The sequence below is a fragment of the Berghia stephanieae genome, chromosome 7 (genome assembly GCF_034508935.2).
Source record: "Berghia stephanieae isolate SIO BIC M18660-M18661 chromosome 7, UCSD_Bste_1.3, whole genome shotgun sequence".
Classification (NCBI taxonomy): Eukaryota; Metazoa; Mollusca; class Gastropoda; order Nudibranchia; family Aeolidiidae; genus Berghia; species Berghia stephanieae.
This window is the reverse complement of record NC_088366.1, coordinates 3,670,528-3,688,027: the sequence shown is the minus strand read 5'-3', so window position 1 is coordinate 3,688,027 and position 17,500 is coordinate 3,670,528. Positions and strand designations below refer to the sequence as shown.

Below are 17,500 nucleotides of genomic sequence, written 5' to 3'. Positions count from 1 at the left end.
TAACGGCCAGGTACTAATTTTACAAATGAGTACGGTCAGAGAATATGAGTAAAGAGCCTTTTCCAAGGACTCAACTATGCGCCGAGCGAGCCTCGAACCCAGGACCTTCCGATCCGAAAGGAAGTGTCACACTAGAAGACCACATTGCCGAAACATTTCCCGGATAATAGAGTAATTGCTTGCTATCCTCAAAAAGGATTTGAGTTTGTTGCAAAGTGCTTTCTGTTGGGTCAAATTACTCAATCATTGCTGAATAAAAGTGTGGGGGGGGGGGGGGGGGGGGGTCCAAAAACAAAACAAAACCGCACCATGGATTTTGTGAGGCAAGATCTTTATCACCTTAATGCCCCCCCGTCCTACATCGCCTATTGCAATCACTGAAGAGTTCATGGATATCCAAATTGGTAAAAACCGACGCTAGTCGATAGGTGTCCTAAAATTAAAGAAATAAAGAGACGGAGATGGTATACAAACGAAGTTACAAAGAAATTCACATTTGACATTTGGGATAATAATATATAATGTCAATGACCGTAATATGTAGAGGAGCGTGCTAATATCATTTAATGTTAATACAAAAATTTACGCATGTTTGCACCTGGGCATTGAGAAACTCAAAATTCAATGGTCTGGCTGCTATGTTTTCCATCCGTTTATCGCAGCTCACTCGGGTACCTTCATAAACCAAACGTTTTCACGGCTGTAAGTGAAAAAAATAACAATCAGAGAGAAGAAAACGTTCCTTCGTTTCTTTCAGTTTTTTTTTTTTGAGTCCGTCTATTCGATAGACAATCAGACCGACGAAGTCTCTCGCGTCCAGAATCCATACCGTCTGCCGCTGTTTCAGCTGCCACTTTCTTTGTGCCCCAGTCTGAGCTCATGAATATTTATTTTTGAAGACTGTAAAGTGGAGAAAACGTTAGCTGACAAGAGCAGGAAACAACGTTGACCTATTTCTGGAGAAAACGACCAGCGGAGATCAATACCGCTTCAGATCAGGATTTCTCCTTGATAATTGCTGTGTATGTGATTTTCAAATGTTGTAACTTATTTCTTGGACATTAAGGTAACGTTGTACCCCTAAAAATGTTAGATTTCAATGCATTATTTTCCGTATGATCGTGGGATAGTCATCGATTGCTCGGCAGGATCGTCGACCGCAGCCATGCTATACGATTGTTCTTGTCATCGGCCATGTTTCAAGACATGGTTCGCTAGAATGTCTTTAACTCAAAATTGGAACAAATTGTAAGTTTCAGAAACCTTCTAGAATTTTTCACTTTGCCGTGATGATGCAGAGTCTTTAGCGTGGAATCGGAAGGAAATTATCATATCTCTGATATTCTGAGTACAAAAGCCTGTTGCGGCGTACCATCGAGTTCGGAATTATGTTCAAGCCGGAATTATCACTTCTTAGAGTTGTTTGCTTGGTGATTTCAATATTTTATCTCAATTACAAATACCCCTTGTACTCCTGCTTATTCGTGAATGTAGAAAAATTTAAAACCGAACACTTTGTATAATCCCGGCTTGGATTTTGGGCTAGGTTTGTTGCGCTGCTCTGTCCACTTTTTCGAAACATTTTTAACTCACCAATGACTCCGACCCCTACTCTACCGATCAATTGACTCTGACTTGGCTACCATCGAGGATTTAGATTTTGAAATTTAAATTAATATTTAGAGTGTTTAAATTATCCGTTTTTTAATTAACGAGACACATCCATATCATGCCGACATTCCGAAGTGCAATGTCCAGTTCATCGAAGTCACAGAACAGATACTAACCGAACAAGAACTTTACTTTTTTTTTTTTTTTCCAAGCCCAGGGTTGGCCTGAGATTGGATTGCTTTGTTAACCCTGAGAATGATTAGGCCTACTGAATTTGAGATCAAGCAATTCTTCTCTGGCTCTGATTATTTTAAAAACAATTCTTACACTTAGGGACGTTTTTTAAGTTTCATTTTGGAATGACTGATGAAAGTGATAAGTTGTCTTATTCTTATAAAGGACCACTTCACTTATTCTCCAATAATTATAACTAGTTAATTAGGCTGTCTTAAAATCTTTTGCATCAGAAAATCCATTCCAAATTGAAGAAAAGTTTGGAGATTTATGTCAAATTCAATTTTTTTTTTTATTGAACTGCTATTACTATTACTATGAGTAGAGAAACATTGGTGAGAATTTTAAGAACACAGTAGGCGAAAAACAAGGGCGCCACCTTTCACCATTCGTATTCTTTTTCTTGGTAAACATCATGAGGGAAACACTTCAGTTTTCACTCTACAATATCAATAGGTGGGCGGTCAGTAAGTTTCCATTTTGCTGATGATATAGACTTATAGGGGAAGCACTCAAGAACGACAAGAACTGATAGAAGTCTTGCCAAAAAAGCAAGATCTTATGGGATGGTGGTCAGTGCAGAAAAAAGCAAAATATTCATCAACTGCACATCAAATGCCACCGCTCAGTCTTTATGAATTTAGAGTTACTATTAGAACAAATCAACACCTTCAAGGGCATGCCCTTACTGAAGATGGAAAATCAACATTTGATATAAGAATATAAGAAAAGCAAAGGCAGTTTTATCTATGGCCAAACTAAATCAAATTTGGAGCATCAAAGGAACATCACTTTTTCAACAAAACTGAAGCTATTCAGATCCATAATTCTATCAATGGTTTTACATGGTGTCGAAAGTTGGACATTGTCAGCAGAGTCAACAATGAGGCCGCAGTCCTTGGAGAATAGATGTTACAGAAAACTCCTCGGCATTTCCTGGAAAGACCACAAGACAAATTAAATAGCACTGCCAGGTCCACAATAACCCCTATTAGTTGTTATCAAAAAGAGAAAGCTCTCGTGATTTGGTCATGTGACAAGTGCGTATTTAAAAACTCGTCCTTCTCATATCAATCTCATATATCAATCAAGATGACCCTCATCTTGCTAAAAACTCTCAAACCTAGGATTTCACCCTGGCAGTATATATATATCATACCGCATGCATTCAAAATGCCCTGTAACAATTGCTTGCTACCAAAAATGTGTTAGATTATAGTCTGTTGCAGAGTTGCTAACTTTTCTTATTTCCCAGAATTTTCCTGCTTTTTTATTGAGTCTTTAAAAAATCCAGATATGTGCTGTTGTTTTTTGTTGAAGACTTCGATGTTTGCACTTATTGTTACATGACTTTTTATGTTTCATGAATTCGTGACGATGACTTATATTTTTAGTGTCTCATGATTTCCTTGAGATTTCCATTTTATATTTTGTTTTATAACATTTTTGATATGGACTTTACACGAAATCAAACCAATTTATTTGAATGTTAATTGAATGTTTTCTAGTTGAACATTTGATTCCATTCTCCCTCTCATTTCAAATTGATGACACCAGATTATTGATTTTCATTGACTTTCACTTTCAGCCATTTGTCCCTTTATTTATAAAGCAATGCAAATTTATGGAAATGGCTAATTCTAACTGCTGAAAATTGCCAATTTTGATTTTAGATTTACGAATTATCAGTGTCAATTCCAGACATCTGAAGTAGACGCTTCATTAATGGGTTTTTATCTTTCTATATTTTTTTTTTCTTTTTTCTTTCACACAGGCTAATAGATTGTCACCTAAAAACAATATTATTGTGGTTAAGGTGCTAAAAAAATGAACGTTTATAGCGAGAAATACAAGATTTGGATTAAAACTACACAAGTTTCATTGAGGATTAAAGATTAAAAAATAATAATTTCATAATTCTAAACGTTTTTACTTAAATATCCTCTTGTCACCATTTGGTTCATCTTGACCAACCACCAGATTGAGGCCATAGGTGACAATTGTTAGATTTACTGATGGGGTAAGAATATATACTAATAATATATGGTTTTTATATAACGCCTTACCCCGTATCTTAACAAGTTCAAAGCACTTACTTACGGCAACATAACCCAAGTCAATCAATCATACAGTCACTCAAACATGCAGCCTAAAACAAAACAATATAATTAATTAGACAATGTTGTATTTTAAAGTTAAACGTTTTAAGATGTTTTTTTATTAATAAAAGGATTCTGCATCATTACTACCTCTGATATCTGTTGGATGGGAGTTCCAGATAATGGATACTGAATATTCGAATATTCAAATGCATGTCATTGAAGCCACTGTTGCATGGCTGCATTGTAAAACTAAAAGCTAAAATTGCCTAAATGAGCCAGTCAAAATAAAGAGAAAATAAATAGAAGATAAACGTGACTCTTATATTAAAACAATAGAATTGTCTATAGATATCCCTGTTACTCTCATCATTTAAATGTAATTGTTGACTGTTGAAGTCTGAGGGCTGAAACATTGTTTTTTTTTTTGTTTGTATATATATGAATTGCATTTACCCTTCATATTATCTCTCCATTTTGCATTGCTGTTACTGCTATCTTGTGTAAGTGGTTTGATAAGATATGTGGCTGTATTCAGATAAATAATGAATTCATCCAGATATAATTTTCTTGTTGTCCGAAGCATGATGAAAACAATTTTGTTTAGATCCACTATGAAGTTGGAACCATCACACCTCTGTTGTGAAATATTTTTAAAAAATTGCACCTTTATTTTAAATGATAGAGTTTTTATTTTCTGTTGATTTGTTGATCATGACAAATCTTCTTCCATGCTAATAATTCTATGTTAAGTTTTATTTTGTATTTGTCTTTTCTTTTTCTATTTTTCAGTTTTCTGAAATCATGATGTCCATCTTGTATAGTGCTATCATCATTCATAATTAACCAAAGCTGTCAAAAATAATTACAGCTCAACCATAAAAATGCCAAGGTCAAGGCCACTTGGATCTACTATCACTTACAGTTGTGATATTTGTGACTTCAAAGTTACCAATAGTTACATATTCAAACGGCATCTACATCGATGCTACACTCTGCACGGTGTGGCCTCAAGAAGATCCTCCCCACGCCTGCCACAACGATTGAAAGGAACAGAAGGGGTGAGATCTGTGGATTGTGAGGACTCTGGAAGATCAGTAAGTGAGAGAGAAGATGGGCGGTCAGCAAGAGATAATGGCGACACGTTGGCAGATTTGAATAACGATCATGATATGAATGCTGCCATGGAAGAGGGTGTTTGTCAAGATGATAACAATGATGGGTTGAGTCCTGGTGCCATAAGTCCTCAGTCTTCGTCTCAGTGGAGTGTCAAAGACAGTCCTATGGTTGTTTTGGAAAATGTTGAGGATGGGGTTGAAGAAGATGATGATAATGATGATGAGGGTGAAGATGAAAGTAGAATCGTGTCTCTGAATGGAGAGAATGATGATATAATGGATGTAGCAACAGCAGAAAGAGTCGGTAAATTGGAAGAGGAGAGATCTTTCACCGATTCACCAAATTCATCTCGTGCTAAAGCCAGGTTTGAAAGGTATGTTCTCATTATCAGGTGATCAGAGTTTGTAAGAACTTTTTTTAAAAAATGGGCTTCATGAACTTTTGTCTCTTGAGCTTTTTTTAAAATATAGCGCAATATCCACTAAACATGCTCAAAGTGCTTTACAAGGGGTCCCTGACCAACGGCCACACGTAACATGTAGAACGGGGCATGACGCCTATTAGGCGTTAAGCAATTTTTTTTCTGACAGAGACAACGCTGTTAACGGCCAGGTACTCATTTTACACTTGAATACGGTTAGAGAATATCAGTAAAGAGCCTTTTCCAAGGACTGAACTATGCGCAGAGTGAGGCTCAAACCCAGGACCGTCTGATCCGAAAGCGAGTGTCATACTGCAAGACCAACTAGCCGCATATTTTCTCATTATCAGGTGATCACAGTTTGTAAGAACTTTTAAAAAAAATTGGCTTCATGAACTTTTGTCTCAATAACATGTCTGAATGTGGGAAAATCTCAATGAATTAACTCTCCATGAAGGCAATGAATTATAAGTATACAGTTTTTATTTGATCATTATCACTATCTAACTTGCTATATATCAAAAGTTCAATTTGCTTTTTAAATCAGATCAAATGGGTCAATGTTAAGTTGTATTTGGAGGCAATTTCATCATGGAAAATAATCTAATCTTTTTCATCGATAGCTTTCGCCTTGATTTACTACTACTAATATTTTGTAACATTATAGAAGGGGCCATGTTGCAGCAGTAGAAAATAATATTTCCCTTCTTTTTTATTTTCTTTCTTTTTACTTGTTTTAAGTGCATGAATGGCATTTGAAAATCAAAAGAAATCCAAGTTTTAAAATTTTGTTCAAACAAGAAATGTTATCTCCCTTTTGAAATGCCTTTTTTTTTTTTTTTTTTTTTTTTCTGAATCATGCAAATAATTATAGGCAAAAGGTCAGGTTCTGAACTTTGAATTTTCTTTACTAGATTTTGCAGATTAAAAAAAATGTCATTAATAAACATTCATTTCCTGTACTGTTAGTTCGAATTCAATTTAATATTTGACGACACATTCTAAATTTTTTTTCGTATTATCCAATTATGTTTCAATAATAATAATAATAATAATAATAATAATAATAATAATAATAATATTAATAATGCTGAAAACTTATGTAGCGCTTTAATTCCGAGACTCCAGACTCTAAGCGCATAAATTCAATCATGATTCATTTTCTTCTTGCAGAAACTACCACTGTGAATACTGTTCGTTTAAAACCGTGAAATCCAGGGAATTTCTCTACCATTTAAAAGACAATCATGATGAGCAGTTCAATATCTACGAGTGTTCTTTGTGTGATTATGCCTCTCGTTACAATAACAAACTCAGCAGACATATGACTGTCCATAGGAAACCCTCCCTCCCTGCTGGCGATGATGTAGTCCTTGATCAAAACATTAATGTTGTTCCAAATGACGAACCATCTGAAAACCACAATATGAAAGTGAAACCTCTGAAATTAAAACGTCTTCATGTCAAGGCACCATCTGTGTTCCAAGTTACTCATGAACCAAAGGTGAAAGAAGCAAAGGTAATGAAAACAAAGTCTTAATATTCTAACCACCTTTCGCACACAAACAAATAAAAAAAAATTACAATATTTTTAAAATGAATATCCCAATAGCTGCGTTGGTGGAACACGTGCCTCATGAGCAAAGCTTGGGACCAGTTGCAAAGCACTTTGAGCATGTTTTGTAGATATTGTACTTTGAGATAGACGGTGTCCTAAGCATATATCGGGTGGTCACAGAAAAAAAGCGCCACTCTTTGTCGGCTGGTATCACTAAGACTTTTCATTAGATTTCTTTAAATAGAATCACACAAATAAAACAAATCTTTATACATAGATTGTTAAAATTCCATGAATTTGAATTGAGAAGCCAAATAAAAAAAAAAATGAAATACAGTGGTTTTTCACAACCATGGTTGCCATTTTTAGCCAACATTAATTATGTCATCAGGCAGTTAAAACAGTGCAGAATGGTTCATTATGGTTTTGACAGGGTTTCCCAGGCATAGCAACAAGTGTCATTTTTAAAGAATTACAACGTGCAAATGCCACAATAATTTGCGTCATCTGTTCACAGATATCGAAGTGTTAGTTGGTGTTACAAGATTTTATATTATTTAAAAACCGCTCATCCAATTATTTGGATATTTTGTAATTCTAATAAAGAATGTGTCTTATAGTAGTGAAAATTTGAAAAAGATATCTTTATAATTTTTTTATAATAGAAAGAAATAAACAGCACCTGTGTGACCGCTTGATATATACAAAAATTATTTTTAAAAAATTGAGCTTTTATATAGCGCAATATCCACTTAACGTGCTCAAAGCGCTTTACAAGGGGTCCCTGGCCAACAGCACCATTTACATTTAGGACGGGACATGTCGCCTGTTAGGCAATGTTACAATTTTTCAGACAGAGACAACGCTGTTAACAGCCAGGTACTCATTTTACACCTGAGTACGGTGAGAGAATGTGAGTAAAGAGCCTTCATCAAGGACTCAACTATGCGCCGATCATCCAGGACCTTCCGATCCGAAAGCGAGTGTCATACCACTAGACCACATAGCCACTCAAAGGGTGAAATTGTGTCCATTTAACACTACAGCTCCAAGGCTCAAAAGGATTGCATTATACATTGGGGACCTTTTTTGGGTCGTTTTCTATCTCCCTTAGGTGAGTCCTTCTATGGGCAAGAACGTGTTCAAGATGGTTCTGGCAGCAGATGGGTCACATGACTACCAGTGTCGGGACTGTCTATTCTATGCCAGCAATGCTATCTCGGTGAAGAGACACTACAGTTTGTGCCACAGCAGGCTGCTTCAGTGTGGCCTTTGTGATTTCAACACCCGGAGTCAGGTGGGCAGGAATGTCATTTTACCCAGACATTCATTTGTGACTAAACTGTATTTTAGTTCTAAAGCGTTTTAAAGGATGATTCATATAAATTAGGACGGAGTTGAAATCAAGCATTTTGGATTAAGGTTTTTAAAATGTTAAATTTGGATTTTATCACCAGAAAATACAGATTTCCTATTTGCTGCCTGTGTATGTTTGTATGTTCCTGTATTTTGAGTCAATATAGATTTTTTCCACATAAAATTATTATTAAAATCATACAGTTTTTTATTGTTTGCTGCCTGTGTATGTTTGTGTGATCCTGTATTTTGAGTCGATATAGATTTTTTCCCCATAAAATCATACAAGTTTTTATTGTTTCTTGCCTGTGACAAATCTACGGTTACAGATGATAATAGATTTGTTTCAGCGTTCCTCATCAATGTTTCATTTCAGGCTGAACACTACGAGCACATCATCACCCATGAAGGAAGAATCACCTACCACAAATGTCCTGATTGCTCCTATGTCACACATGCAAAACCTACTTTTGAAAACCATAGGTGTGTATATCATTTATATATGACTGCTGGTTATCTTGTATTTGTTCTCTCATTATTTACATTTTCCAAAAGTTATTTTAAAATTTTTCTCATTTTTTTGGAAGTTTTTCTTTTTAGTCATCTGTTTACAGATGATGTTCAAATTCTACAATAACCTGAGTACAGTCAATACCGCACTACAAGAAGCTGCAGAATGTTATTGTATAAAAATTAATAGAATATGACAGCTTCAAAAGTAACAAAATTCTTAACGTACAGAAAGTTTAAGGTTCAAAATAATTTTTCAGCCACCAGAAAAAGAAAAAAAAAAAAAACCCAAAAAAAACAAAAATACAAAATATAAAAAACGATTAGAATAAAGTCCTAGTACTTTGTGTAAAATCCAGGTGGAAGAGAGAAACAATTGATTGGCAGAAAGCTGTTTGAGTTTTTTCAAATCTATTACTATTATTCGAATTTTAGTTCATTGATTTTTACTAACTAGCAGTGTACAGTACATTGCTGAAGAGAGCAGTGTTGAATTTCAGGTCTTACAATCCACTAATCCACTGATACTTGAGTCACATTGCAATTACTGCTGTCTTGGTAATATCGGTTTGGCAGCCTCAATTACGCTCAAATTTGCAACTTATTGATGTAAAGTGTACAGATTCAGATTTTTTTTTTTTGGAAACAAATTCTATCAAATTAGGAAGTTTTTCACCCAGAGTTGTTTTGTAGAAAACACAAAATTTTAAAAATAATAAATGTATAGTTGAAATTACCTCAATTCTAGATCATTTTAAGTCATAGTTCATATAGATAGGTAGGTGTGAAAATTATGATTTTTTAGTTGATTCACATTTTTTCCCTGAAATTCAGTTTATAATTTTTGTTGATGGTGGTGTTGTTGCTTTAAAAATAATAATTTATTTATGTGTTTATTTTATTCATTCATTTATTTATTTATTTATTTATGTTGATTGTCAGTGAAGATCACTCTGCTGTTACTGCAGTCTTGGTGAAAACAGAAAAGATACAATGATGAAAGGTTAGAGTAAAATAGAGTCGTGCCTGCAAAAAGGTTCAAGGAATATTTTACAGCATTGAATATTCATTTTGAGTTATGGAATGGGTATCTATATCATTATTCTGAAACAAATTATGGCCTTATATTACGCAGGTCCCATCATGGTTCCAATGCACCCTTCAAGTGTAGAGTGTGTAATTTTGCCGCTGACTCGGAGAGTAAAGTGAAACGACACATGGCTACTCAACACACCAATAAAAATAATGATTATACAGGTAGGGTATTACAATGTGCCAGATACTTTAGCTTGATTGACATTTAGGAGTTAAATGATGCTGCTTTGGCTCTCAATGGCTCAATTTGCTGTGTTATAAACTATTGTCCTATTCAATACTCCCAGTTTCTGTGGTGTTAAACTGACAATAATGATTGTTCCTCCTAATTGAAGTTTCTTTGTTTAACTCACTCAATCCTAGAGATTTTTGCTACTTTTCAAAATTGGACAAAAATGTATTAAAAATGAGCATGTACATAAATAGTGTTATTCAACTAACATGCAAAAACTTAAAACATTAGCTTTGATATTACACCTATAATTTGTCTCAGAAAAATGTAATAAATAGGCATGGGGTAAAAGTCACCTGGGTAAACTACGGATATAGTCAGTGTTAGGGTTGAGAGAGTTAAATTCACACATAGATAAATGATTTCAAGATACAAAATTTTGTGTTAATAAATTATAAATGAAAGAAATGAAACATGTGAAAAAAGAGTACCACACAAATCTATATTGAAATATGTGTCAGTGCATGACATAATCAGTCGGAAGGTGAAAATTTTGGATTTGCATTATTTTTTTCATTTTCTGAAAGAACATGCTCCCCAGAGCATTTAGATCTTTATTTGAAGTTATGGTCAGATGTATGGGAAAGGTATCCAGCAACTTTTCTCAAGTTTCATACTTTTTCAACTTGAGTAGCTGTAAAAAATATCTAGAAGTGAAATGAAGCTGTACAAAAAGGGTTGATTTAATCATTTATGACAAGGACTCATTTTTCATAAAAATTGACCTTCTAACTAAACTTGGCAATATCTCAGTTCAAAGCTTTTCATCATCCGACTGATTATGTCATTCACTGTAACATATGCTTAACTTTAAGATGCGTTGTTAAGATCTTAACAATACCATGACCACATTATCTCATTCGTCTATAGTGTTTCATTCATCCTGTTTTGTTGATAAAGAGGAAATCAGAAACATCCATTTTATTTGTTTTCGTAATTAAATTGAAGCTTACATTCAATTTCACATTGTTATTTATTTCTTCGAGCTTCGAGCAGCAATATTTACATTAATGAGTATGGTGAGAAATTGGACTTAAAGGCCATTCCCATGGATTAGCTTGGCACTGCCTAGGAAAGGACAAGAACCTTTGACATTCTAGTCAAAGCCGAGTGTCAGATGACAAGACCACAAAACCGCTCAAAAGTGACTTTTGATTTTAAGAACACAAATTCTTATTTTCCTCACCAGATTCATTGAGAGTGGAAGTCTCAGCAGGGACACAAGTGTTGGATGATGTTGAAACTGGCTGGAAAGAGGAAGAAGAGGTTGAAGGAGATGAGCTTATGGAAGACTTTGAAATGGTAAGTTTGATGGAGAAGGAGAAGAGGTTGAAAGATTAGAACATATGGAAGACTCCGAAATGGTGCTGTTTGAAGGAGGAGGAGAAGAGGTTGAAAGAGACGATTATAGGGAAGACTTTGAAATGGTAAATTTGATGGAGGAGGAGAAGAGATTGAAAGAGATGAGATTATGGAAGACTTTGAAATGGTAAATTTGATGGAGGAGGAGAAGAGATTGAAAGAGACGAGTATATGGAAGACTTTGAAATAGTATTTTTGACGTAGGAGGAGAAGAGATTGAAAACGATGAGCACATGGAAGACTTTGAAATAGTATTTTTGACGTAGGAGGAGAAGAGGTTGAAAAAGATGAGCACATGGAAGACTTTGAAATGGTTTTGATTATTAAAAGAATGTGACTGATTCTCATTTCAGTCTCCTGATTCAGATTGAACGGAAATCCCAATGACCATTCATATTTTAGACATCCAGCATTGTGGTTTATTACATTTGAAAATGAGGACGATTGCGAGTTTTGTCAACTCAGAAAACAGTCAACCACAGCAAATTTTGACCAATTGAGAGTTATGATCTGTATGATCCAAATGTTTTAGGAGCCAGCATGGCTCAGCGATGAGTGTTTGCTTTGTATCCAAAAGGTACCGAGTTCGTTGTTGTGTGGCCTTGAGCAAGTCACCTCGCCCTAGCTCCCTTTGCGGTGCTGCACTGCGGCTGATGCTTGGGTTATTCCAGTCTTCCCTTGGAATAGACCCTAAAGACAAATTTCTCCTTGGGGATGAATAATGGAATTTTATTGATAAAATGGCAAAATTAAGGGACTTTACCATACCAAACTGATTCATTTCTTTTTTTCGCATAGAGAAATTGTAAAAATGAACTCATTAAATCCAACACTGGGTGGGGAGAAAGGGATCGATGGCTTGACTTCCTTTGTGGCTTAAGTAGGTCATGGTGTGGTTAATGTATTTTGTGCATCTTGATTAACTCTTTCAGTGCTGAGGCTATACTTGCATTTCCGTCACAAAATAGCTGGCACCTGATTGAGGTAGCATGAGAATGTCAAGCTAAGACAAAGCAACATTCGAATTTGGTGCAAAATCTCAATTAAAATACCCCTCTAGAGCCAATTGAATGTTCTGATCAATTTTTTGTACTTCTGTACAAAGTGGGATTGGATTACATTATTGTTTTAGCCTTTCAAGACCACTGGCCAATAGAACAGATTCTGCTCTAGCTGCAGCATGGGGCCAATGGCGCTGAAAGAGTTAAAAAATCCTCTTCCATATTTTTCCTATTGTATATAATATGACCTAATAGTTTTGCAAGTCCTGGAAACTTATAGAACTGCCAACTTTTAGTTGATGAAATTCTCAGTTTTGTTTGAAAATATTCATAGCATACCAAAATTCCTTCCCATAGTAGGCAATTATTTACTATATTTCAGCATGCCGACATTGAGAAGAGTGAGACTGTCTCAGAATCAAAGGAGCCAAGCATTATGAAACCAAGAAAACCAGCCAATTTGAAGTACAAGTGAGTAGTCTGGCCATTTGGCGTTGTATTTTATGATTCACTACCTATGATGGAAGCTTTTATTTTTTTAGGAACTCTACCTCATACACCAATTCCGAATTGGGTTACAAATGAAGGATCACTTGACTGCCAATTCATGTTGGACTGTCTAAAACTAAGAGGCTGGATGCGTCTTTGTTTTGTTTATTTAATTAGTGCAATTTATTGTGATTGCCAATGAAAGTGAAATCGAGCCATATGCAACTAGTGACAATTTGAATTTGGTGACATTTCCGGTGCATTCAGGTCATGGATTGGTACCATAGGAAGACATTTTTAGTTTTAGATACATTGCATATTTGCAAAATGGTTCGGCCAAAATTTATTTAGGCTCACATATTTTTAGTTAATCAAGGTGATAAAAAAAAAAACCCAAAACAAAACAATAATCCCCTGCCCCCCCCCCCCCCCCCCAAAAAAAAAAAATGAGAATAGATAAATGGAAGTTATTACAAATTTTTTCCGACATAGACAACGCTGTTGGCGGCCAGGTACGGTGAGAGAATGTGAGTTAAGAGTCTTTTCCAAGGACTCAACCATGTGCCGAGTGGGGCTCGAACCCTGGACCTTCCGATCCAAAAGCGAGTGTCATACCACAAGACCACATAGCCGTTTCGTGTTGGGTCAGTCGTTGTAAGACAAGGCTTGCCATTTATATGGATTGAAATGGATTATACATAATTTTTGGTCTAAGAATAAGAATGGATGAAGGAAGAGACTATAAGATTGAATGACATCACGTCTAAATCATTTGAAGTGACATTTCACAGAAATCAGGATAGGAAACAAATACTTTGGGATGATATAGATTCCCCCCCCCCCCCCCCCCCCCCCACACACACACACACGCACACGCACCCTTTATTAGTGTATAGATTGTTTTGTTTGTTGCCTTTGACAAGTGTGAAAGGATGGGATGAGATGACATTTTATTAATCCAGCCGGATAAGTAAACACAGTCAAAGTGATACTAAGTTGCTAGAAGCTGTGGAGTGTAAAAAGTAATAAACAACAATGAACAAAGAACTAAATACCAAACATGGAACATTTCGGCCTTAAAACCCTTCTTCAGCCAAGAACAAAAACACAATGAAATCATAAATAGTGGATTTTCTTTGTACAAATATAATTCTTTTCTTTCTGCCCAACAGGTGTCCTCATTGTCTTGTTGTCTGCTTACGACGAGGAAACCTCACACGGCATTTTGTTGCCAGACACAACTACAGCCAGAAGAAGGCATCTATCAGCAGCAAAACTGTGGAGAGACAACTGTTGAAGAGAAAACCAATTGCTTCGTCCTTGGTGTCATCAGCATCCAGATTCATGAAAAACATCAACCCAGCAGGGCTGGGACAAGAAAGTCTCCACTGCTCAGAGTGCTCATACTCTGCAAAGTGGCCCAGTGACCTGCGACGCCATCAGCAGGTCCACACTCTGGTCAAACGGTTCAAATGTCCCATCTGCACTAACAAGTACAAATACCTCGGAGATTTGAACGTCCACATGAGACGAGATCATCTGGTTGAACCACCACAGCAGAACACATTCTCAGCAGAGGATGTTGTCAGTAGCGAAGTCATCAAGAAATCTTCCCCAGCCATATTTCGATGTCCTATCTGTGCTTTAACCGTCAACACTAAAGCAGAATTAGAATGTCATACGAGGCAGCATGGAGACATTGACAAGACATATCAGTGTCGACTATGTGACTATCAGACTTATTGGAGGGGAGATGTAGGCAGACATCTGTTCAGACATCACAAGATTCACCTCAGCAGACGGGCATTGGAGCTGGAAGATCATTTTATATATCGTCCCAACATACGACCTCTGACTAAAATGCCCATGAGTATGAAGGCGGAGAAAAACGTAGATGATGCGATTTCTGAGCATCAAAATCCCACAACACCAGTCAACACCACCCCAGAACTTCCATCTGCTGCTGGAAAACTTACTTTTAAAAACGTTTTAACAAGCGGGGGTCCGTCTAAAGGCAAGGAGGGATCTGTTTCTTCTTTCACTTGTAATCGCCCGACTTGTGAATACCGCACAACCACTTTAGAGAAATTGGAAATCCACATGGCCATTCATGAGAACATCAAGATTTTTGTTTGTCCCACTTGTGGCAAGAGAGCCAATTACAAATGGGATGTTGTCAAACATATGGTTAAAGTACACAAGAATCCAGGGGCTGGGACGGATGATGTCATTGTTCTTCCTATAGAAGAGGCCAGGGAAACCATCAGTGATTATCTTGGTCAATTTGAGAGGAAAGTAGTGGACATGCCAATGTATAGCTGCTCAATCTGTGATTTCAAGTCTGGTGAAAAAAGTCTTATCAGCCAACATCTCGGTGAAAATCATGCAGCTGAAACTGGTTACGTTGTATCCTCATCCACAGTTCTAAAAGTGAAGCAAGAATTAAATGCCCAGACCGATGAAGTGAGCAATGCTCTGCTTTCAGAAGATAACAAAGTAAGTCCTAAATTTGTAGAGCCTGCACCAGAAGAGTTGGCTAAACATGACAGACCTTATGCCTGTGGGAACTGTAAGAAAGCCGAGCTGACTCTCTCAGATATCCAGAGGCACTACAGTTATGCTCATCCTTACAAGGAGTTGAGAGTTATCTACACACCTGATGGAACAGAGTTTGATTGCAACACCTTAGAGATTTATCCAGGGGTGAAAAAGTCTGCAGCTGCTGCCCAGAATTTTCTGGAATCCGATGAATCCATGTCTCATTCCAGTTCACAGCAGACATCCCCACTTATGGGTAGAATAATCCGACCTGACTCGAAATACAGTAATCCCCAAAATGCATGGCTATATCAAACCATTCAAGTGTTCGGTTTGTGGGTTGAGGTCTAACTGGAAATGGGACCTGAAGAAACATTTACGATCGAAACATCCACACGATGGTGGTTTTGTCATCATGTTGTCTATCGAAGAGGCTCAGATGACTTATGGAAAAGAATGCTCTAGAAGCCATCCCAAATGTGAAACTCAGGTCATCACGTCTCCTGATACGGGTAATCAGATTGCTCTCGATGACTCATTCTCATCCAGTGGTCCTCTCACGAGTGGTGGTAGTAGTAGCAGAAATAAATCTGCCGGGCAACCCCCTTCAGTAGGAACGAACTTTGACCCTCGTCGTCGTCAGTGGAAATGTTCTGGTTGTGACTACATCACAAACTGGCGACGTAACATGGCAAGGCATATGATGCGTCGACATGGGGACGAGAGGAGTAGGTTGCGTGTTATTTCATTACATATGCTGAACAAGGATGAGCAAGACGCCATACTTTTAGAACGCCAGAAACGGTTGGAGACAATGGGGAAAGTGGTGGTTGACTTAGACGAAGAGGAGGAATGTGATTCATATGAAGGGGGAAATGACTTTAGTGACCAACAGAAACAGCCTGTATGGCCAGCTGGGACGTCGTCAAAAAGCCATAACAAATCCTCAGGCGATGGCCGAATGTGGAAATGTCCCAAATGCTCGTATCACTCTACCCTGAGGACGCACATCATCATTCACATGCAGAAACACGAATTGCGGCCCTTTCTTTGTGGCGTTTGCAACGCTCCTTTCATGAACAGGAGCCCCCTCCACAGTCACATCCAGAAAGTGCACCAACGCTCCGATTACATCAAGCTTGTGAAAGTCAATATCCGATACGACGGTGTGATTGACCAGTCCCACCTCGGTATCACTCATCAACAAGACCTGGTGTACCAGTGCTTTCTGTGTAAGTTGAAATTCAAAGCAAAATCTTCCTTTGTAGAGCACTTGAAGTCGACTCACGGAGTGGAAGATAACATTAGAGATTATGTCAGTGTATGCAGTAATGCTCCCCCTCCTTCAAACTCAGCCATTACCGGCAGTAAACTGTTTGCCGTCAACGGAGATGGTGGGGTTGCTATGGATGGGAATATTATTCGTCGCAAGCTTCACCACTGTAGACTGTGTCCATACACAACTCAAAAGAAAAACATGCTGTCGTTCCACATGACCTACCACAAAGCCACGCCTGCCAACCGTATCAAGTGCAAGTACTGCCCGTACTACGTCAGCACGATGCGCCTCCTTCACCAACACCAGAGGAAGTGGCATTCGGAGGTCAAGAAGAGTGACAATAGCAATGGCAATGCCGGTGCTCAGTCGCATCCCCAGTCCATGTTATGGGACTATCCTCAGACCACGCCCCCCCACTCGCCCGACAAAAACGGTGGGGAATCTGGTGGGACCCCTCGTCGACATAAATGTGAGAAATGTCCTTACACCACCAACTCAAAGAACGACTTTTACTACCATAAGCAGGTAAGCGACTACGTGGTCTAGTGGTATGACACTCCCTTTCGGATAGGAAGGTCCTGGGTTTGAGACTCGCT

General features: G+C 37.4%; 1 protein-coding gene across 1 annotated transcript in view; it reads left to right on the top strand.

The window, feature by feature from the left end:
- Positions 1-921: 921 nt before the first annotated feature.
- Positions 922-17,500, top strand: part of LOC144976373 (uncharacterized) — a 34,122-nt gene continuing 17,543 nt past the window's right edge. The window contains 10 exon segments of the mRNA XM_078920633.1: positions 922-1,066; positions 4,737-5,436; positions 6,658-7,003; positions 8,157-8,339; positions 8,775-8,881; positions 10,044-10,165; positions 11,425-11,537; positions 12,981-13,069; positions 14,260-15,916; positions 15,918-17,429. Coding sequence (XP_078776759.1) covers positions 4,829-5,436; positions 6,658-7,003; positions 8,157-8,339; positions 8,775-8,881; positions 10,044-10,165; positions 11,425-11,537; positions 12,981-13,069; positions 14,260-15,916; positions 15,918-17,429 — 4,737 coding nt within the window. The 5' untranslated portion in view covers positions 922-1,066; positions 4,737-4,828.